This window comes from Lithobates pipiens, unplaced genomic scaffold (assembly GCF_037356315.1).
Source record: "Lithobates pipiens isolate NorthernLeopardFrog02 unplaced genomic scaffold, aLitPip1_a1.2 Scaffold_8, whole genome shotgun sequence".
Classification (NCBI taxonomy): Eukaryota; Metazoa; Chordata; class Amphibia; order Anura; family Ranidae; genus Lithobates; species Lithobates pipiens.
Genome location: NW_027507903.1, coordinates 214,843,194 through 214,863,887, shown reverse-complemented (window position 1 = coordinate 214,863,887; position 20,694 = coordinate 214,843,194). Strand labels below are relative to the sequence as shown.

The 20,694-nt window shown below is 44.6% G+C and overlaps 1 protein-coding gene across 2 annotated transcripts in view; it reads right to left on the bottom strand.

The window, feature by feature from the left end:
• The window catches only part of SAMTOR (S-adenosylmethionine sensor upstream of mTORC1), an 84,644-nt gene extending 67,677 nt beyond the window's left edge, over positions 1-16,967 (bottom strand). Inside the window, exon 1 of one of the 2 annotated variants that reach the window (XM_077473396.1) lies at positions 16,693-16,967. In XM_077473396.1, the coding sequence (XP_077329522.1) occupies positions 16,693-16,930 (238 nt within the window). In that variant the 5' untranslated portion in view covers positions 16,931-16,967. The remainder of the gene's footprint in view (positions 1-16,692) is intronic. The other variant, XM_077473397.1, reaches the window with a different exon arrangement.
• Between the last annotated feature and the right edge of the window lie 3,727 nt (positions 16,968-20,694).

The window sequence follows — 20,694 nt, the reverse complement described above, 5'->3', positions numbered from 1 at the left end:
TGTGGTGTTCCGTGACTGTATTTTGTTTTACTTCCTCCCGCATTATATTTTTCTCTCTGTAATCTTGCGCATGCACACTAATTGCAGTGTCCAAGCCTCTTCTTAGTTTACGGTTACTATGGAAACTAACATCAATTGAATCAGAGAGATCCTGTTGCTGGCATCGCGGGATGTCGGGGCTGACGTCGACAATAGGAAATGATGCCGCCCCGGCACAGACACTGCATTTTTCCGTCAGGGAGACCCTGCCGGAAAGTTTGGACAAACGACGCATGTGCGGGCTACGTCACAAGCCACAATTATACATATATCTTGCAACAAGAAATGCAGGTAAGGAGACAATCATCTAATGCAAACTGATATAAAACCTGCAAGTGTCCACATAAAGAAAAATCATCAGAATGGTTATACAACCGCTTTAATAAACATATACAGATTGATCAACATTAAAAGTATCATTATCTTAAAAATAAAATTTCAGCGTATATTAAAAATGAATAAATTGCACACAAAAACAATTCACATCCAAATCCACATTAAGACCCCTTTCACACCGAGGGCGTTTTGCAGGCGCTATATCGTTAAAAATATCGCTTACAATCCTCCCTCAAACAGCTGCACCAATGTCTCCAGTGTGAAAGCCCTTGGGCTTTCACACTGGAGCGGTGCGCTGGCAGGACGTCAGGAAAAGTCCTGCCAGCAGCTTCTTTGGAGCGGTGTATTTACCGCTCCTCCACCGCTGCTCCCCATTGAAATCAATGGGGCAGCGCGACTATACCTCCAACAAATTTTTATTTATAATTTTTTTTAATTATTTTTATTTTATATTTTTTCTAATTATTGTTTATGAAGTAAAGTATTTTTTATATATTTTTTTCATATAAATATAAAATCGCATTGGAGGAGAGATGAATTTTTCTTTTTCTCTTCTCGATGGGGGGGGGGGGGGGGTTACTACACTGTCCCACCTGCACTAGGGGTTTGACCCTTTTTCTAACACCTTGCAGCTTTTTCGGCCATCTCTGCTGGAGCGACCACACTAGGAGTTCCTGGAGGGAGAAAGAATAGCCATCGGCAATATCCATCCTGTCAGGTTTTTAACTACAGGTTCCTTGGAATGCCTATTTAACGCATAAATTTGAATATATATAATCTATGTTTAATTCATTTCTTTTTCTAATAGACCTTCTTTATATGTATACATACCCCTGAAGGAGGAGATTCAGTCTCTCCGAAACGCATAGGGTATTCTAATCAATTAGTGTGTATTCAGATTACTAGTGTATTTATGCATTCCTTGTTTTATAAGTCTTTCTTATAACATTATTTCAATAAAAAAATATTTTGTACTTTACATACTTGATACTCAGTGGATGTATTATTGCCTTCCATTCATATTACCGCCAACAAAACGCAGCTATTGCGGCCCATTGCGGGCAGTTTTAACCCTTTCTCGGCCACTAGCGGGGGGGGGGGGGTAAATGAGCCAGCTAGCGGCCGAAATGCGCTACTAATGCGACATTAAAACGCAGCCAAAAATAGCGACGTTTTACCGCCGACGCTATGGATGGCATAGTGTGAAAGCTCTCTTAGTGGATGTTAATGGATGTAATTGGTATATCCATTGAGTTTTATTTTCTGAAATAGCCCGTTTCAGGTTGGTGCCCCTCCAATGTCTCTCTACTCTATCAATACCACAGAGAAATCATTTCGGAAGGATCCCCATTATGGAATCTTCTAAAGTTGTATGATAAACTAGGCTTACGGAAGCCCTTTTTAAAATAATATTGATGGGTTTTCGTAGTCTTACTTTAAGTTCTCTGGTAGTTCTACCCATATATTGGAGACCACATTCCCATTCCAGGACGCGTCAAGGAGAGGAGACCCAGCGACGGTTGTTTGCACGCCAAGGCAGATGTAAATGTAATGATTTTGGCTTTTTATGAATACATTTAGCAGTATTACACTATATATTTTTTTCTCTTCATTGCCACACGTCTAATATGGATATTTGATCCCCGGGAAAGTTGGGAAGGTGATGGGTATATCCTATATCCAGATATGGCTGACATCTTTAACCACTTCAGCACCGGAAGACCAGGCCCTTTTTTGCGATATGGCACTGTGTTGTTTTAACTGACCATTGCACAGTTACGTGATGCTGTATCCAAACAAAAATTTACATCATTTTTTCTCCCAAAAAATAGAGCTTTCTTTTGGTGGTATTTGATCATCTCTGCGGTTTTTTACTTTTTGTGCTATAAACAAACAAAAAAATAAAAATAAAATAATAAATAAAGCGAGCGACAATTTAGAAAAACACATTTTGTACTTTTTGCTGTAATAAAATAGCCCCAATTTATTTATTTTAAGAAATTGTTTTCCTCAGTTTAGGCCGATATGTATTCTATATATTTTGGGAAAAAAAAAAAAAAAAAAAAAAATCACAAAAAGCGTATATTGATTGGTTTGTGCAAAAGCGTCTACAAAATAGGGGCTAGATTTATGGCATTTTTATTATCATTTTTTTTCACTATTAACGGCATCGATTATCAAGACAGACATTATGGCAGACACATCGGACACATTTTTTGGGTCGATTGACAATTATACAGCGATCGTTGCTATAACATCAGGCACATTTAAAGATTATTGTTGATGAGTGGGGACCCGGGAACGTCACCAAGATCTAAATCAACTGTATAAAGTTCAACAGACCATATGACTATATGGATGGACTTTATATGATTGCACTTTATATTGTTAATTACCGTATATACTCGAGTATAAGCCGAGATTTTCAGCCTCTTTTTTGAGGCTGAAAGTGCCCCCCTCGGCTTATACTCGAGTCATCGCTGTCTGCCCGCTCGATCAGCGTGTCGAGCAGACAGACAGCGGCCATTCTGTAATTCAAAAGCCGCGCCTCCGGCTCCGCCTGTGATAGGCGGAACACTGAATTTCCCAGCAGCCTGTGTTCCGCCTATCACGGACATCGTATCATCCTCGTACTACGGACGAGGATGATACGATGTCCGTGATAGGCAGAACACAGGCTGCTGGGAAATTCAGTGTTCCGCCTATCACAGGCGAAGGCGGCGGCGCAGCTTTTGAATTTTACAATGGCCGCCGACGAAGAGGGCACGGGACGGAGGCAAGGCAAGGCACGGCACGGCACGGGACGGGACGGGACGGAGGCAAGGCAAGGCACGACACGGGACGGATGCAAGGCACGGCACGGGACGGAGGCAAGGAGGCAAGGCACGGGACGGAGGCTCGGGACAAAGGCTCGGGACACAGGTAGGCTGGACACACACACACACACACACACACACACACACACACGGATGGATACACACACACACAGGGATGGATGGAGACACACACACACAGGGATGGATGGATGGAGACACACACACACACAGGGATGGATGGATGGATGGATGGATGGAGACACACACACACAGGGATGGATGGATGGATGGACACACACACACACAGGGATGGATGGACGGACACACAGGGATGGACGGACACACAGGGATGGACGGACACACAGGGATGGACGGACACACACACAGGGATGGACAGGCATGTCTCACCCTCGGCTTATACACGAGTCAATAAGTTTGCCAGTTTTTTTGGGGGTAAATTGGGGGCCTCGGCTTATATTCGGGTCGGCCTATACTCGAGTATATACGGTAACACTATGATATTGATTATATTTATGTAGGCACTTTATCATATACTGTTTATTGGAGCAGCGCTGAGTAGAATATTCACATTTTATTTTTTTATATTTTTAATTTTTTACCTTGTACTACAGCAGCAGGCCAAAATTACACATTAGTATTGTTATTTAAATTTCATCTACAACTACCTCTATAGCGTGGGTCTTTTCAACTTAATCCTTAGGTTTGTTAGAGAACCTTATGACCCATACACACGATCCAAAAATCGGACCACAGATAGTCTTTGTTTTTTGTATGCTAGTCGCATATTAAAAATGGACGACAGAATAAAAATCGTAAGGGATGTCACGTGTTGTAGTGTATTTGTATTGTATTTTTGGACGACAACTGTACTGATTAAAACAAAAATCATATGAGAAAATTATCTGATTATCGTACGATCGTGTCGAAAGCTGCATTTTTCGTTCGATTTTCAGATCGTGCATACGGGCCATTAGTGAACAAACAGCATCATGAAGGCCAAGGAACACACCAGATAGGTCAGGGATAAATTGTGGAAAAGTTTAAAGCACGGTAAGGTTATAAATAAATCAATCAATCACAAACTTAACATCTCACAGAGCACTGTTCAATCCATCATCCGAAAATGGAAAGAGTATGGCACAACTGCAAACCTAATAAAACGTGGCCACCCACCTAAACTGACAGACCGGGCAAGGCGAGCATTAATCAGAGAAGCAGCCAAGAGACCCATGGTAAGTAATTCTGGAGGAGCTGCAGAGATCCACATCTCAGGTGGGAGAATCTGTCCACAGGACAACCATTAGTCGTACACTCCACAAATCTGGCCTTTATGGAAAAGTGGCACGAAGAAAGCCATAAGAAGTCCAATTTGCAAGAAGCCAAAGTAGATGATAAGAGGATGAATTTATCATCTAGTTATTTATCATCTCCATTATTAGAATTCATAATATTTATAAAAATCCATGTCAGTTATGCCAGCCATATACGGTTCAAATTTCGAAAGAATTTTCTTTCGAAAATCATATCCAATAATTTTCGTACGAATATCGTACCATTAGTGGGCTGCAGCAATGGCCGATTTTCGTGCGGCAACAACATTTGAGGTTGAAACAAGGGGGGGGTTGTGTTGCGCTTCCTAAAAATACCAAATAATATGAAAATATAAAAATGAATAATACTAGCAAAACAAAAAAATATATGTGCAACAGTGCTTATAGGCTAAAACAGTGCCAAGTGCTTATAAGTTGCATTGGAAGTGCATACGTGCATTTTGCATAGAACAACTATTTCAAAGTGTCTCTGTGCATCATTCAAGTGTCAAAATCCAGGATACATGTGCTAAATGCATATAAACGCATATAACCACTAGAAAAAAATCAGTGTAAAAATACAATGTGAAAGAAAAAAATGATGAGAACGCACGAAGCGTAAAATAAACCAATTCCAACAGGAATCAATAGCAGCAAATAAGTGAATTACACGAAATCAGTGAATCACAATAAAGTGTCCCATACATAATCCAATCGTGCAATTTGGATGCAATATTCACAATCAGGAAATTAAAGTGCAATGTGCCAAGCCAACTCTCTCCTGGTGATATTCCGTGCCAGTGGTGATCACACGAAATAATTACCTCACAGCTGCAAGGTATGCAGCGAGAAAAAAGCAACTATATTACAGGGAATGGTCAGGGGGATGGCTGCAGAGCGGACTTCTGGCGATACCAAAGACTCCTCCGATTTCCTCGTGGTTTATTAATGGCAGGCAAGCTCAAAGGGACAAGTCAAAAAGATCCACCATGGTGTAGTATTTCAAAACCAACACTTTTATTAATATAAAACTTGTCTACTCACAAGGAAAAATGGATAGGTACACAGCTTTAGCAATAGACCGGCGAGCGTCTTGCTCGGAGGTAAACGTCAGTGACGTTTACATCCGAGCAAGAGCTCACACACGGACGGATTGGTCCGCCAGATAATCCGATCGTGTATATGCGGCATTAGAGTCTACAAAAGACTTGACTGTGGCAGAGGTTTATCTTCCAGCAGGACAACGACCTTAAACAGTCTGAGCTAAAATGGAATTGTTTAGATCAGAGGTTCTCAAACTTCTAGTGCCGGGACCCCTTGATAAAATTTCCCAAGTTGTGGAAACCCCTAACAGTAAAATTATTTTCGTAGTGTGGGTTGTCAGCACCAAGGCAAGACAAGTAATTTGCACCCCTAACCCACAGACATTTAGCGATCCCCAAGTCCCTTCCACTTGTACAGCATTAACACCCCTTATAGTACATTTTAGGATGTACCACTCTCTCTCTTTATTTTCCTTTCTTTCCCTTTTATGTCTCTCTCTCTATCCTAATCTCTTGTCACCCCCCCCCCCCCCCCCCTCATCCCTCTCTCTACCTGTTTTTCTTGTTCTCTTCATTCTCTCTCTCCCTTTTTCTTTGTTCCTCCCCACTTTTCCTCACCCTTCCATGTATTCTCTATTTTTATTCCTTCTCTTAGGCCTTGGTGTGGGGGGGAATGGGATGATTGGCAGTGCTGGTGGGGGGGGGGGGGGGTGTGAGATGAGTGTCAGTGCTGTGGGGGGGGGGGGGGGGGGTCAGTTCTGATCAACCAACTTAGGTGCTCTTGATCAAGGTCATCTGACTTTTAATGGCAATTCCAATCACAGGTAGTGTTACTGCATCTCCGGCTTCACTGTTTCTCCAGTTCTGTGGTGTCTCACAGCAGTGACTGCTATGCCGAAATCAGGAGATAGGGTCTCCTTCAGCCCCTCCCAGTTCACATTCCTCACCAGTCAGCTGACCTCTAGTCTCTGCCCCCCAGCCATGCAGTGAAGTGAATGGGCAGTTGCGGGCTCAAAGAACAGCTTGGCGGCCGTGAAAAAGGTTGGGAGAGCAGTTCAGGCTTCAGGAACAGCCCAGAATTCAGTGACCCCTGGCAAGTCATCATTCAACCCCCAGGTTGAGAACCACTGGTTTAGATCAAAGCATATTCATGTGTTAGAATGGCCCAGTCCAAGTTCAGACCTAAATCCAATTGAGAATCTGTGACAAGACTTGAAAATTGCTGTTCGCAGACGCTCTCCATCCAATCTGACAGAGCTGGAACTCTTTTGCAAAGAAAAGTGAGCAAAAACGTCACTCTAGATGTGCAAAGCTGGTAGAGACATCCCCAAAAAGATTTGCAGCTGTAATTGCAGCAAAAGGGGGTTCAACTAAGTATTGACTGGGGGGGGGGGGCTGAATACAAATACATGCCACACTTTGTATTTGTATAAAAATTTAAAAAATACAACACAAATGTTGAAAACCATTTATCATTTTCCTTTCACAAATATGTGCCACTTTGTGTTGCTCTATCACATACAATACATTTGTGGTTGTAACATTACAAAATGTGGAAAATTGCAAGGGGTATGGATATTTTTAAAGGCCTCATGAGCCGCTGAACACTCCCCCCACAGAGACAAAGAGTAGATTGTCTTTGACTGCATCTATAGCCTTGAAGGACCGGAGAGACGTTATGACGTCCCTTCTGGTCCAAGGTGGAAGTAAACAACTTTTTTTTTTTTTTTTTTTTTTTTTTTTTATCTTTTTCATTTTTTTTTCTTCCCCATATATATGAGAGTGTAAAAATAAAGAATTTCTTTTTAAATAGCCCCATACCTGGTCGCACACAGACGCGAACGCATACGCAAGTTACGCAGCATATGTAAACCGTATTCGCACATGTGAAGTATTGCTTTGAAAATTAACTAACTCTAAACAGGAAACATGTAAGAAAAAAAAATGTAAGCTTTGATTTTTTAAGTACCGCAGTTTGTCGCCATGCCACGAGAATGCGCAATTTTAAAGCGGGACATGTTAGGTATCTATACACTCAGCATAACATCATCAGGTTAAAGTAGTTGTAAACCTCAGACATGAGATATGAGCAAAGCATAACCCTCTATGTGTACCGGTCTCAATTAAAAGCATTGTCATCTCTGTCTGCTGCTTCATTCCTCTGCTATCAGCATGAGTCACTTCTGACAAGTTTTCCTGACACCATGAGAAAAAGGGGACAGGGAGGAATCTTCAGCAGATTGGCAGGCCCAGTTCTGATCCTCTTCCCTCTAATCAGCTCTCAGAGTTCCCCTCACTGAGCTCTGAAGTGTGTAACTTCAGCTCCCCACCCCCATTTTTCTTCTTTACTCTCAGACAAGCTTATACATTCAGCACTTTAAAAAAAAAAAGGGATGTAGAGAAGAAAAGACTACAGAGAGATAAAACGAATCCTCCTACACGAGTTGCATCTCCATGCATCACCTGGAGATACACCCAGTGCAGGGTCCATGTAAGGGTTTACAGCAGGGGTGCCCAACCTTTTTAAGAGTGAGGGCCACTTAAGCAACTTGGTAACCAGTCGTGGGCCACAATAAGCGGACAGGCCACGGCTACTCTATAGGCCCTCCGATCCGATCCACCCAGATGGAAGGGGGCGAACTCCCTTCTATTTTTTTATCTAATTTTTAGGATTGGATACAAGCGGGAGTAAACGGACAAAAGCCTGTTTACATCTACCGTTCTGTATCGGTGAACTGAGGTCCGATTGGGTAGGGTCGATCCTGTGAAAAGGGCGTAAACTGCTTCCACACTGTGTGCTGCAGTTTACCCACACCACCGCGAGTGCAGGGTAGTGCACCTGTGTCTATCCTGTGGGTTAACTGAACTTTGCCATAGCCGGTGCTGTACAGGAAGCATCAGCTTGTGGGGCTCTGCTCTGCAGCCGTTTTCTTCCTCTACCACCAGCTTCATTCACAACACTGATGCTGTGGTATAACAGGTCGGCAACTTGCGATCTGGGCTTGCTAACCTGCTATTCCAGAGCAGGAGGTCGTGGGCCACATGTGGCCCCCAGGTCACTGGTTGGCCACCCCTGGTTTACAGCAATGTTAAAATAAAAAATAAATTGCTGCTAAAGCTTTAAACCATTTCCTACTCTATGTAAGAAATAAAAAAAATAAAAAAAGGTTTTGGCTTTATATACATTTTATTTTACAGTACCATTGAGCTACTTTATCTTCATATAACAGTGAAATACCTGAATCAATACTAAGTCTATGTACGTGTAAACTCATTGCCTCTAATTTAATAAGGCAAAGAGCAATATGCAGGCAAAATAACTTACAAAGCTCTTTATGAAACCACCGAAAGTCAGTTGGCTGCAAGTGGATACTGAGATGTTGCCTCACACACATGGGAAGGTTAAAGAATACTGAAGTCATCAGTGAACAGAATCAGCTGTTTACATTTCCTAAATTTCTTGCTGAGCTTTTCTGTTTTCTCAAGTCTGGCGATAATTACAACACTCTAAGTACAGTCTCTAATCTATGACCTCTCTCGGATTAGTTAAACCTCAGATGAGTAAGGTGTTGATGTATAACACACTGGAGGTGACTCAGAATCCCATGCAGCTGTGCATGGTAGTCAATCAGCTTTGAACTTCAGCTTGTTCCATTAAGCTTTGGAAATAAAACCTGGAAGCCGATTGCAAAATCTGGTGCAGCACTGCATAGTAACCAATCTCCACTTTTAGTAGATAACCCCTATTGTTCTACACACCATTAGACGGCGTTTACACTTGTGCCTTGAGGGAACACACGCTAAGTGGCCATACACGTTCCAATTTCAACCGTTTTAGCAGGAACCAGGCAAAGATTTGAAGAGTTAATGGGCAGACAGTGTACAAAGTTGATCGATCAACTTGGGCACAACCAGCCTGCTGGAATCTCCTACGATTATTGCTAGTGGCTGCTATAGCTGCCTTCACTTGATGCATAGTGTGAATGGTCTCTGAAGGCTCATGTTTATAGGCTTATGTTTGTGTCTTAGCGGTTTTCTACCCCATACAAGTCAATGTGAACACAAAAAGCAACTTAGTGCAACTCCTGGAGCAACTGGGGGTACAAAACAAAGCAGCCCAACTGCAAATCAAACATCTCAGAAGCACCTGATTGCATTTAACGCATTTCTGAAACCTAGCAACATAATCCTTTACTATGCAGAAGAAAAAGTGCCATGGAGATTTATCACCTCAAATGACAGCTTTTTATAATCAAGCTGAATTAGTATGTTTGTACTCCAATGTAGCTAAACATTCACAGCCAGTTGTGAAACCTAGAATTACACATACTGGGAAGGTTCCACAACACCTCCGAGACGGGGAATGGCAATGTTAAAAGGCTCTGTACTATCTGGAAGGGGGCCTGCATCACAAGACTGACTGAACAGAACCAGAATTCCTTTGGCAGAGCCCATATATTTATTGTAAAGGTTTGCTTTTTTTTTTTTTTTTTTTTTTTTTTTAACTGTATTATACTTACCTCCTCTGTTCAAGGGTTTTTCACAGAGCTGCCCCGATCCTCATTTTCTGGGGTCACCAGCAGTGCTCTTGGCTCTTCCTTTCCATCAAGTGCCCCCACAGAGAGCTGCATTCCATGAGGGCTGTCATGCGGGTGCGCTCCCAAGTCCTGCTGCTGCGTCTATTGACAGACAGCAGGACTTGGCGCTGCCCCCTGGCTCCCGTGTCACTGGACTGGATTGACAGCAGTGGGAGCCGACGGCTCCCGCTGCTATCAATCTATCCAATGAGGACCCAAGACAGCGGCTGGAGCTGCTGGGCTTCTTCTTATCACTGGGATGATTGAGTTCAGGCAAGTAAAATGGTGGCTCTGGGGGCCCGCAAAACACCACAGAAGGTTTTTCACCTTAATGCATAGAATGCATTAAGGTGAAAAACCTAAATACTTTAAAACTCCTTTAAGTGTAGATTTGGTTAGTTCAGATTGCACTATACCACCTGCTCCTTGAGTTCCCTGAAAATGTTGGTTGACTTCTAGTCGTCATACTGGAAATTAGAAGGTAACAATGAAACTCCTCTATTGATCTGTACTCATTGACTGGATATCATGTAACTGTACCTCATTGCTGCATGAGCCCTATTTGCTCCTTTAATGCTATATACGCATTTGTCTGTTTGTATGTAAACGATAAAAAATAAAAATAAAGTGTAATTTTGGCAAACTCAAATGCCTAAAGAGAACTAGTTTCCAATCAACACTTGTAATAAGCAGAGTCTACTCTTCATTTGTTAGAATACAAAAACATACCCTTAGGCCCCTTTAACATGGGCAGTGTCCAGTCCCACATATGTGACAAAAAAACCACTGCTGAAACAAAACAGAAGTCACTTCTGCAAAATCCACGTCCATTCAGTTTTGTACTGTAGGAACTTTCTGGACCCATATTTCATCTATGGCTGACAGATGTAAACAGACTTGTGCCCGTTTACGTCAGACTACCTCCGATCAGTAAAAACAAAAAAAGGGGAGGCAGATCTTTTATTTTTTTTTATTTTTTGGACCTAGCCATACTCAGATAATTGGATGTAAATGGACACATATACTTACATGTGGAATCCAATCAGGTCTGGCTGAAAATGACAGGCAGACCCGATCGTACTTCTCATGTGAACGGGGTTTCCTGTGTCATGAATAAGATAGAGCACTTTAGGGTCTATCTGCACCACCCACACCAGTTTCTATTTCTGAGTGGCAGTGCAGATGTTAATGAAGGGATGAGAGACACCACTAGCTCAACATGTGGAAAGGAATGTGAATGGCCTCAGCCTGGCACTCCACCTAAGCCACGCTCCTCTGATGCATTTCACTCTGCCCTTTATGACTAAGCTCTGGTGGATGGAGTGCATTCAATATTGCCAAATGCCACAAAAAGTTTATGCTGAATCTATAAAAGTAACAAAAAAAAACAAACACACCAACCACACACAATTATGTAAATAAACAAATAAAAATGAAAAGAAAAATAAATAAAAAAAAAAAAAAAGTGTCCTTTGTCTTTAGCAATACAGTTCAATAATTGTGCTCCTAATATCCCTCATCCCATCCACCATGCTATGCCCAGACCAGCTCTCTTAGCATATCTGGAGACACAGAAACCCAATGCTCCGTCAAACGATTTGGTGTGCTCCGACCTCTATTCAATTCGCTGTTATAGGGTCACTTCCTGATGATGCTATAACAGCGAAATGCATAGAGGTCGGATCACTGTCTGAATACCTGTGGACTGCAAAGTGACATCACATCCTCCCCGTTAAAGGAACGCACGTTGCGGCTGAGGAGGAGGAACGGCAGAGCACACCAAATATTTTGATGGAGCATTGGGTTTCTGTGTATCCAGATATGCTAATCGAGCTGGTGCCAGTCTGGGCATTTTTATATGCAAGAGCATAAATTGTGGAATTTTAAAAAAGGCACTTTAATAAACAGTGTTGCACGATCATTTTGTCATCTTTCCTTTATGAGGATTGATACTCATCTATTCATGGGAGAACTCATTTTTGGAGGAGGCTATGTGGAGTGTTGAAGGAAGAAGTAATGTTGGTTTCGAGCTTTGTGGGCTCTCCTCTCCTGTTATTCAAGCGAGAGACCCCCCCCCCCCCCCCCCAGTGCTTTCACACTAGAGCGGTGCGCTTGCGGGACGTTAAAAAAGTCTTGCTAGCAGCATCATTGGGCCGCTCCTAAAACACCCTGCCCATAGAAATCAATGGGCAGTGCTTTGAACCCCTTCGGGGGGGGGTCTAAAAGCTTAAAAAGCTAGCGAGGCTTTACTGCTACTGCTCCCACCGCCTCCGTGTGAAAGTCCCTTAAAAGCTTGATTGGTCCTGGTGGCCTTAGGGCAGGGTTTCTCAACTCCAGTCCTCAAGGCGCCCCTCATGTTCTGTTTTCAGAATTTCCCTCAGATGAAACGGCTGTGGTAATTACTAAGGCAGTGAAACTGATCAAATCACCTCTGCAAAATAATGGTAAGCCTGAAAACATGGCCTGTTGGGCCGCCTTGAGGACTGGAGTTGAGAAGCACTGCCTTAGGGCTCCGGGGAGCGCATTCTTAGCAACACTAGCGGTGGAGCAATGGATTATGCTTTTTTTTTTTCGAATCCCCTATACAATAGCACGATGGATGCGATGAAGGATATCAAGAGCACAATTATTAAACTGTATTGCTAAACACAAAGATGTATTTTATCTCTTGTTGTTATATATATATATATATATATATATATATATATATATATATATATATATATAAACATACACACACACACTTTTTGTATTTTTTTCACTGTTATTGATTCAGCAGTCATTTTTTGTGACACAGGTGTTCACTTTTTCAAGATGTTATTTATGAAATTTGGCAATATTGAATGCAAACGTTTGTTTGACATAGATCACGAATGCACGTTGTAATTATTAGTGTATTTTACAAGTTTTTCTTACAAGCATATATAAGGTTGGCGCCATTTATATAAAGTTAAAAATGCAAGTTTAACCTCCCTAGATTGTGTTGAAGGAATCCTTTTCTCGGTGCAAACTTTTCATTCCTGACCTGTTCATGTTGCTAGTAAGGGACATCCTGTCCCAGGGTGACAAAACTCAGTATGTCTGAGTAAGAACAATATTGTCCCTTTTCGGATGTACACTCTTATGGATCAGCAAACGTACAGCCCACATGAAGACACACAACGCGCCCGCAGTGCCCCCCAAATCTCTGATGGTGCAATGCATGCCTGGGCTTTAGGCTGCAAGGCATTATGGGACCTGTAGTCCTAATTGAACTTTCTATGTCATTGTCAGGAGGTGCCTGTTCTGGAAGTGGCCGCTGGGACCCACAGGGCTGTACACAGGACATGGCTCTGAAGCTCAGTAAAAGGTTTACAAAGTAGAATTGTTAACTGTATAATACAGGTTCTCTTTGGTAGATGATCCCAAATAAAATCAATAGGCTACAGTGGAAGTTTCCATAGAAGGTTTTCTTGTACTTTAATGTGAACACATACTTAAACGCCAGGTTTGTGCGTTACTTTTGGTTTGCGTCAATTATACTTCCGCTATACTGAGGTGTGACTTCGCATATAAACACAATGGTGTGGTGAATACCTTCACATCATTTAAAGTGGGACTTAGCCTGGGATTGAAAGACTTGTGTGTAGAAAGGATTTTATTGCAGATGTGAAATGTCTGCAATAGTGGCTTCTGTTAAAGCAGAGCTCGACTTGTCTGCCTCTGCCTCCCCCCCCCCCCCTCCACTGCTATAATTTGACACTTTTTGGGGGGGCGGATACCTTAGTCTTGACAGGTATAAATTCTGGCTCAGTTCACCACAGCAAACTGAGCTGGAAATTGTGCCAGTATAGAAGATTGCATACATTGCATTACAGGAGAGGAGGGGACTATTGGAGGGATGAGCTCTGATTAAACTCTAACCACACACACGTTACAATCTGATTGTACAATTCCCTTTAGTTTAATTTTAGCCACTATACTGGACAATATGTTTTGGGGGTGGGGGTATAGGGTCCCTCGTATCACAGAGTAGAGAAGGAGTGGGGGGGGGCCCGTATTACAGAATGATGGAGGGGGGGTCCTCGTATTACAGAATGATGGAGGGGGGGGTCCTCGTACTACAGAATTATGGGGGGGCGTCCTCGTATTACAGAATGATGGAGGTGGGGAAGGGGTCCTCGTATTACACAATGATGGAGGTGGGGGGGTCCTCGTATTACACAATGATGGAGGTGGGGGGGGGTCCTCGTATTACACAATGATGGAGGTGGGGGGGGGGTCCTCGTATTACACAATGATGGAGGTGGGGGGGGGGTCCTCGTATTACACAATGATGGAGGTGGGGGGGGGGTCCTCGTATTACACAATGATGGAGGTGGGGGGGGGGGGGTCCTCGTATTACACAATGATGGAGGTGGGGGGGGGGGGGTCCTCGTATTACACAATGATGGAGGTGGGGGGGTCCTCGTATTACACAATGATGGAGGTGGGGGGGGGGGGTCCTCGTATTACACAATGATGGAGGTGGGGGGGGGGGGGTCCTCGTATTACACAATGATGGAGGTGGGGGGGGGGGGGGTCCTCGTATTACACAATGATGGTGGGGGGGGGGGGGGTCCTCGTATTACACAATGATGGTGGGGGGGGGGGGTCCTCGTATTACACAATGATGGAGGTGGGGGGGTCCTCGTATTACACAATGATGGAGGTGGGGGGGGTCCTCTTATTACACAATGATGGAGGTGAGGGGGGTCCTCGTATTACACAATGATGGAGGTGGGGGGGGTCCTCTTATTACACAATGATGGAGGTGGGGGGGGTCCTCTTATTACACAATGATGGAGGTGGGGGGGGTCCTCTTATTACACAATGATGGAGGTGGGGGGGGGTCCTCGTATTACACAATGATGGAGGTGGGGGGGGGTCCTCGTATTACACAATGATGGAGGTGGGGGGGGTCCTCGTATTACACAATGATGGAGGTGGGGGGGGGTCCTCGTATTACACAATGATGGAGGTGGGGGGGGTCCTCGTATTACACAATGATGGAGGTGGGGGGGGGTCCTCGTATTACACAATGATGGAGGTGGGGGGGGGTCCTCGTATTACACAATGATGGAGGTGGGGGGGGTCCTCGTATTACACAATGATGGAGGTGGGGGGGGGTCCTCGTATTACACAATGATGGAGGTGGGGGGGGTCCTCGTATTACACAATGATGGAGGTGGGGGGGGTCCTCGTATTACACAATGATGGAGGTGGGGGGGTCCTCGTATTACACAATGATGGAGGTGGGGGGGTCCTCGTATTACACAATGATGGAGGTGGGGGGGTCCTCGTATTACACAATGATGGAGGTGGGGGGGTCCTCGTATTACACAATGATGGAGGTGGGGGGGTCCTCGTATTACACCATGATGGAGGTGGGGGGGTCCTCGTATTACACCATGATGGAGGTGGAGTCCTCGTATTACAGAATCATAGAGGGGGGTCCTCGTATTAAAGAATGATGGGGGGGGTCCTTGTATTACAGAATCATGGAGGGGGGTCCTCGTATTACAGAATCATGGAGGGGGGGGGGTCCTCCTATTACAGAATCATGGAGGGGGGGGGGTCCTCCTATTACAGAATCATGGAGGGGGGGGGGTCCTCCTATTACAGAATCATGGAGGGGGGGGGTCCTCCTATTACAGAATCATGGAGGGGGGGGGTCCTCCTATTACAGAATCATGGAGGGGGGGGGGTCCTCCTATTACAGAATCATGGAGGGGGGGGTCCTCCTATTACAGAATCATGGAGGGGGGGGTCCTCCTATTACAGAATCATGGAGGGGGGGGTCCTCCTATTACAGAATCATGGAGGGGGGGTCCTCCTATTACAGAATCATGGAGGGGGGTCCTCCTATTACAGACTGATGGAAGGGGGGGTCCTCCTATTACAGAATGATGGAGGGGGGGGGGTCCTCCTATTACAGAATGATGGAGGGGGGGGTCCTCCTATTACAGAATGATGGAGGGGGGGGGTCCTCCTATTACAGAATGATGGAGGGGGGTCCTCCTATTACAGAATGATGGAGAGGGGTCCTCCTATTACAGAATGATGGAGAGGGGTCCTCCTATTACAGAATGATGGAGGGGGGGTCATCGTATTACAGAATGGAGGGGGGGGTCATCGTAATACAGAATGGAGGGGGGGGGTCATCGTAATGCAGAATGGAGGGGGGGTCATCGTAATACAGAATGGAGGGGGGTCATCGTATTACAGAATGGAGGGGGGGTCCTCGTAATACAGAATGGAGGGGGGTCCTCATTTTAAAGTTGGAGGTCCTTGTAGTACAGTGTTGGTTATTTTAAACAAGATAGCAAAGAAGGATTGTATGGGGAGTATGTGGTGACATTACACACATTACTGTCAGCTCCCAGACACCTGGCAGACAAGAGCAGTGTATATAGAGAAGAGCCCCCCGGAAGAAGACTGACAGAGGAGGGCTGACACAGTCCCCTATGACAGGAGCGGTCCCTATACTAGTGTGAGGATGTGTTGTGTGATATGAAGGCCCCACACATACCTTCCAGATACTTCCTCCGCAGACTCCGGTGTACACTCTTCACCACCCCGGACAGCTTCTCCTGCTCCCTCTTTATGTCCCTGACATTGGGCACCGACATGGGCGCCGTGCACTCCTCTTCTCTCTGCCCCTCACTGCTCACACTCCTACACTGCTCCATTGCTCTTCCCCGGCTACAAACAACAGCCATCCACACCCCCTTCACTTCTACAGACCAGGCCAACAACAGGCTCGTCATCAGGAAGCGGGCTCCTCATTGGAGAAACAGTGAATGCCGGCATCCCCGGCATCCCTCCGTCTGTGCTCCAATCAACACAGAGCCCCGCCCCCATAACAGACGGTACAGAGTCAGACCTCCGAGATTTACTCGGCTCTATCGTCAAATCGTTGGAATCCTTTCATTTTTAATCACTTGCCTACCGGGCACTTAGTCATGCAACACAGTAGCAGCTGTTGCTCAATTATTTTTTTTTGGGGTGGGGGGCAAAAAAAAAATTGAAAAACAAAATCATCAATTGCAGCCACTGTGCCCTGAAACGCTGCCACTGTGCCCTCAATGCTGTCACTGTGCCCTCAAATGCTGCCACTGTGCCTTCAAACGCTGCCACTTTTTTGGGGTGGGGCGCAAAAACAAATTGAAAAAAAAATCATCAATTGCAGCCACTGTGCCCTCAAACGCTGCCACTGTGCCCTCAATGCTGTCACTGTGCCCTCAAACGCTGCCACTGTGCCCTCAATGCTGTCACTGTGCCCTCAAACGCTGCCACTGTGTCTTCAATGCTGTCACTGCCCTCAAACGCTGCCACTGTGCCTTCAATGCTGTCACTGCCCTCAAACGCTGCCACTGTGCCTTCAATGCTGTCACTGTGCCCTCAAATGCTGCCACTGTGCCCTCAAACGCTGCCACTGTGCCTTCAAACGCTGCCACTTTGCCCTCAATGCTGCCACTGTGCCCTCAAAGGCTGCCACTGTGCCCTCAAACACTGCCACTGTGCCCTCAAACGCTGCTACTGTGCCCTCAATACTGTCACTGTGCCCTCAAACCCTGCCACTGTGCCCTCAAACGCTGCCAATGTGCCATCAAACCAAAGATTAGAGAACCCCTAGTAATGGACTTTTTAGGCACGTACAACAAGCATCAAATATATATAGTATAAAGAAAAGTTTATTGAAAATATTGAAAGTATATAAAAAATATATATAAAACATGAAATGCATAACCAAACTAGTGGAATGTATACATAACAGACTCTAATGCTTAGAACACCCTACGCATTTCGGAGAGTCTGCGTCTCCTTTTTCAGGGGTAGGTATAGAGCACAGAGTAATTATATTTAAAGATGTATGTTGAGTAAGCATTCCATGAGACTTATAGGTTAAAAACAATCAAAACAGGATGGACATAGCAGATGGTTTCTTTATTTTCAGAACATTTCCAGTGTAATCGTCTTGAATGGGTAGGGCTGAAAGTGCCAGTTAGATGTTACTAGAGGACCAGACCCTCCCAACCCCAACAACAGTGGGCAGACAGAAAAGAAACCCGGAGAGACACTGGGGCAAAGCAATCAGTCTTGGAGGTGGTAAATGTGACAATGGTGAAACTGACAGGTAAGGGCAGCTCCTTTAGTTTAAGTCCATCCAGCATATGACCGTCCGCCATGGCGTCCGACATCTAAGTGTAGATGTCCACCACATCTACACTACATCCACCACTCTTAGATGTTGGACCCATGTTATAAAATTTTGTAAATAAGTAATTTTTCTTCACTGATGTGCACTGATGATGAGCACTGATATGCTGCCCTGATTATGGGCACTGATAGGCTGCACTAATGGGCACTGATGAAGCTGCACTGATATGTGGCACTGGTGGGCATTGATAGATGGCACCGATGGACACTTACAGTCATTACTGATGGGCACTGACAGGAATTACTGATGAGCACTGATTGGTAAGCACAGAATGGCAGCACTGGTGGGCACTGTTGGGGCTGCACTGATCATCAGGACGCTGATGATCAGTGCCCTGATTATCAGAGTAGATGTCCCCTGTGTGTATTTGCCACGTGAAGAGAGGACTGCCGATAAACGGCAAATCTTCTTTACACTGTGATCAGCTGTGATTGGATACAACTGGTTACATGGTAAAGAGCCACTGTGATTGGCTCTTTACCCTGATCTGTGATCAGCTGTGTCTGAAAGGACACAACGGTCACAGTTCTGTGCCAAGGCACTTTGCAGGGGGAGAGCGGGAAGCGCAATCACAGGAGGACATCCATAGATGATCCAAAGACCGATTTGCAATAATAGGATGCCTGAGATCTTCGGGGCCTCAGCACTGCACTAAAATCGGGTATGATTCTGTGATGGACATCACTGCATGGCCTTAGGAATACTTCCAAAATCTACTGTCAGTGAACACAGTTTGTCATGCTATCCAGAAATCCAAGCTTTATCATGTGAAGAAGAAGCCACATCGGAACATGATCCAGAAATAGTCTTCTCTGGGCCAAATATCATTTAAAATGGTCTGTTGCAAAGTTGAAAATGTCTGTTGTCAGACGAATCAAAATTTGACATTCTTTTTGGCAACCCAATGGGTTCCACATCCTCTGGACTAAATGAAAAGGGGGCTACCAGCTTGTTATCAGTGCTCAGTTCAAAAGCCTGCATCTCTTGCTATGCGGGTACATTAGTGCGTACATGGAATGGGCAGCTTGCACATCTGGAAATACACCATCAATGCTGAAAAATATATATATTTTAGAGCAGTATACTCTGTGCTCCCATCCAGACTATGTCTTTTTCAAGGCCTTGTATATTTCAGCAGGACAATGCTAATCTGCATACTGCATCTATGACAACAGCATGGCTTCATAGTAGAAGAGTTTGGGTGATTAACTGACCTGCCTGCAGTCCAGACCTTTCACCATTTGAAAATATTTGAAATCTTGAAATCTTGAAATGAAAAATGCATAAAGAAGATCCAGGACTGTTGAGCAGTTAGAATCCTCTATCGGGCAAGAATAGGATAACATTCCTCTCTGGTCTCCTCAGCTCCCAGATGTTTACAGAGTATTGGTAAAAGAAGAGAGGAAGCTACACCGTTCCTGTCCCAACTTTTTGGAGACATGTTGCTGACATCAATTTCAAAATTACCTTTTTTATTTTTTCTTAAAACTGTACATTTTCTCAATTTAGATAATTTATGTTTTCTATTTTTCTATTGTGAAAAAAAATTGATTTATGAGATTTGCAAATCATTGCATTTTGTTTTTATGTAGATTTTACACAGATTCTCAGTTTTTTGTGGAATTTGGATTGTAGCACCTGTGCGCCTTTGCAGCCAGCGGTACGTTTCTAATTCCCATGTACTGTGAATCAGCCCTTAATCCTTGCCTGTGTTCTAGTATAAGCTGGAGCCATGACTGCTGCCCCGGGTTTCCTGTTTCAATGTGGCTTCTTTCTCTGACAGCACCCTATGGAGTCACCTTTGCATACAGAAAATAGAGTTGGGTTTCCCTGTGTTGCACCCCTGTGTACATAGTGTAGGTAGCCAGTAGAGCCAGGCTAGCCAGTGGTAGTCAGTTTAGCCAGGGATAATTGGGCTGTTTATGGTCTCTGGCAGGCTCTGAGGGCTATGTCTCTGTCGCCTCCCCTTGGCTTCTGGAATATTCCCAAAGGTTCCAGAACTTACAGAGAACAAGGCCTGAATATTAATGGGATCTCTACCAGTTCCTGGGGAGGACAGCCCATAAGATGAAGAGATAGCCCATAAGTATTGTGGAGGCTGGCCATGTGGAGAGTCCAGAGGCCTGGAGGGGACCCCCTTGAGGCAGGAAGGTGCCAGAGAGGAAGTGTGCCGGGAGAGAGAGAAGGCAGGGAGGAATCCTCATACCCTTCAGCTGAGCCACCCTGGGAGCCATGGGGACCTGTCCAGCAGGAGGTCTGTGTAGAAGTCACTGTGTGTGCTGCAGGACTTACAGGGTACTGAGTGGGTAA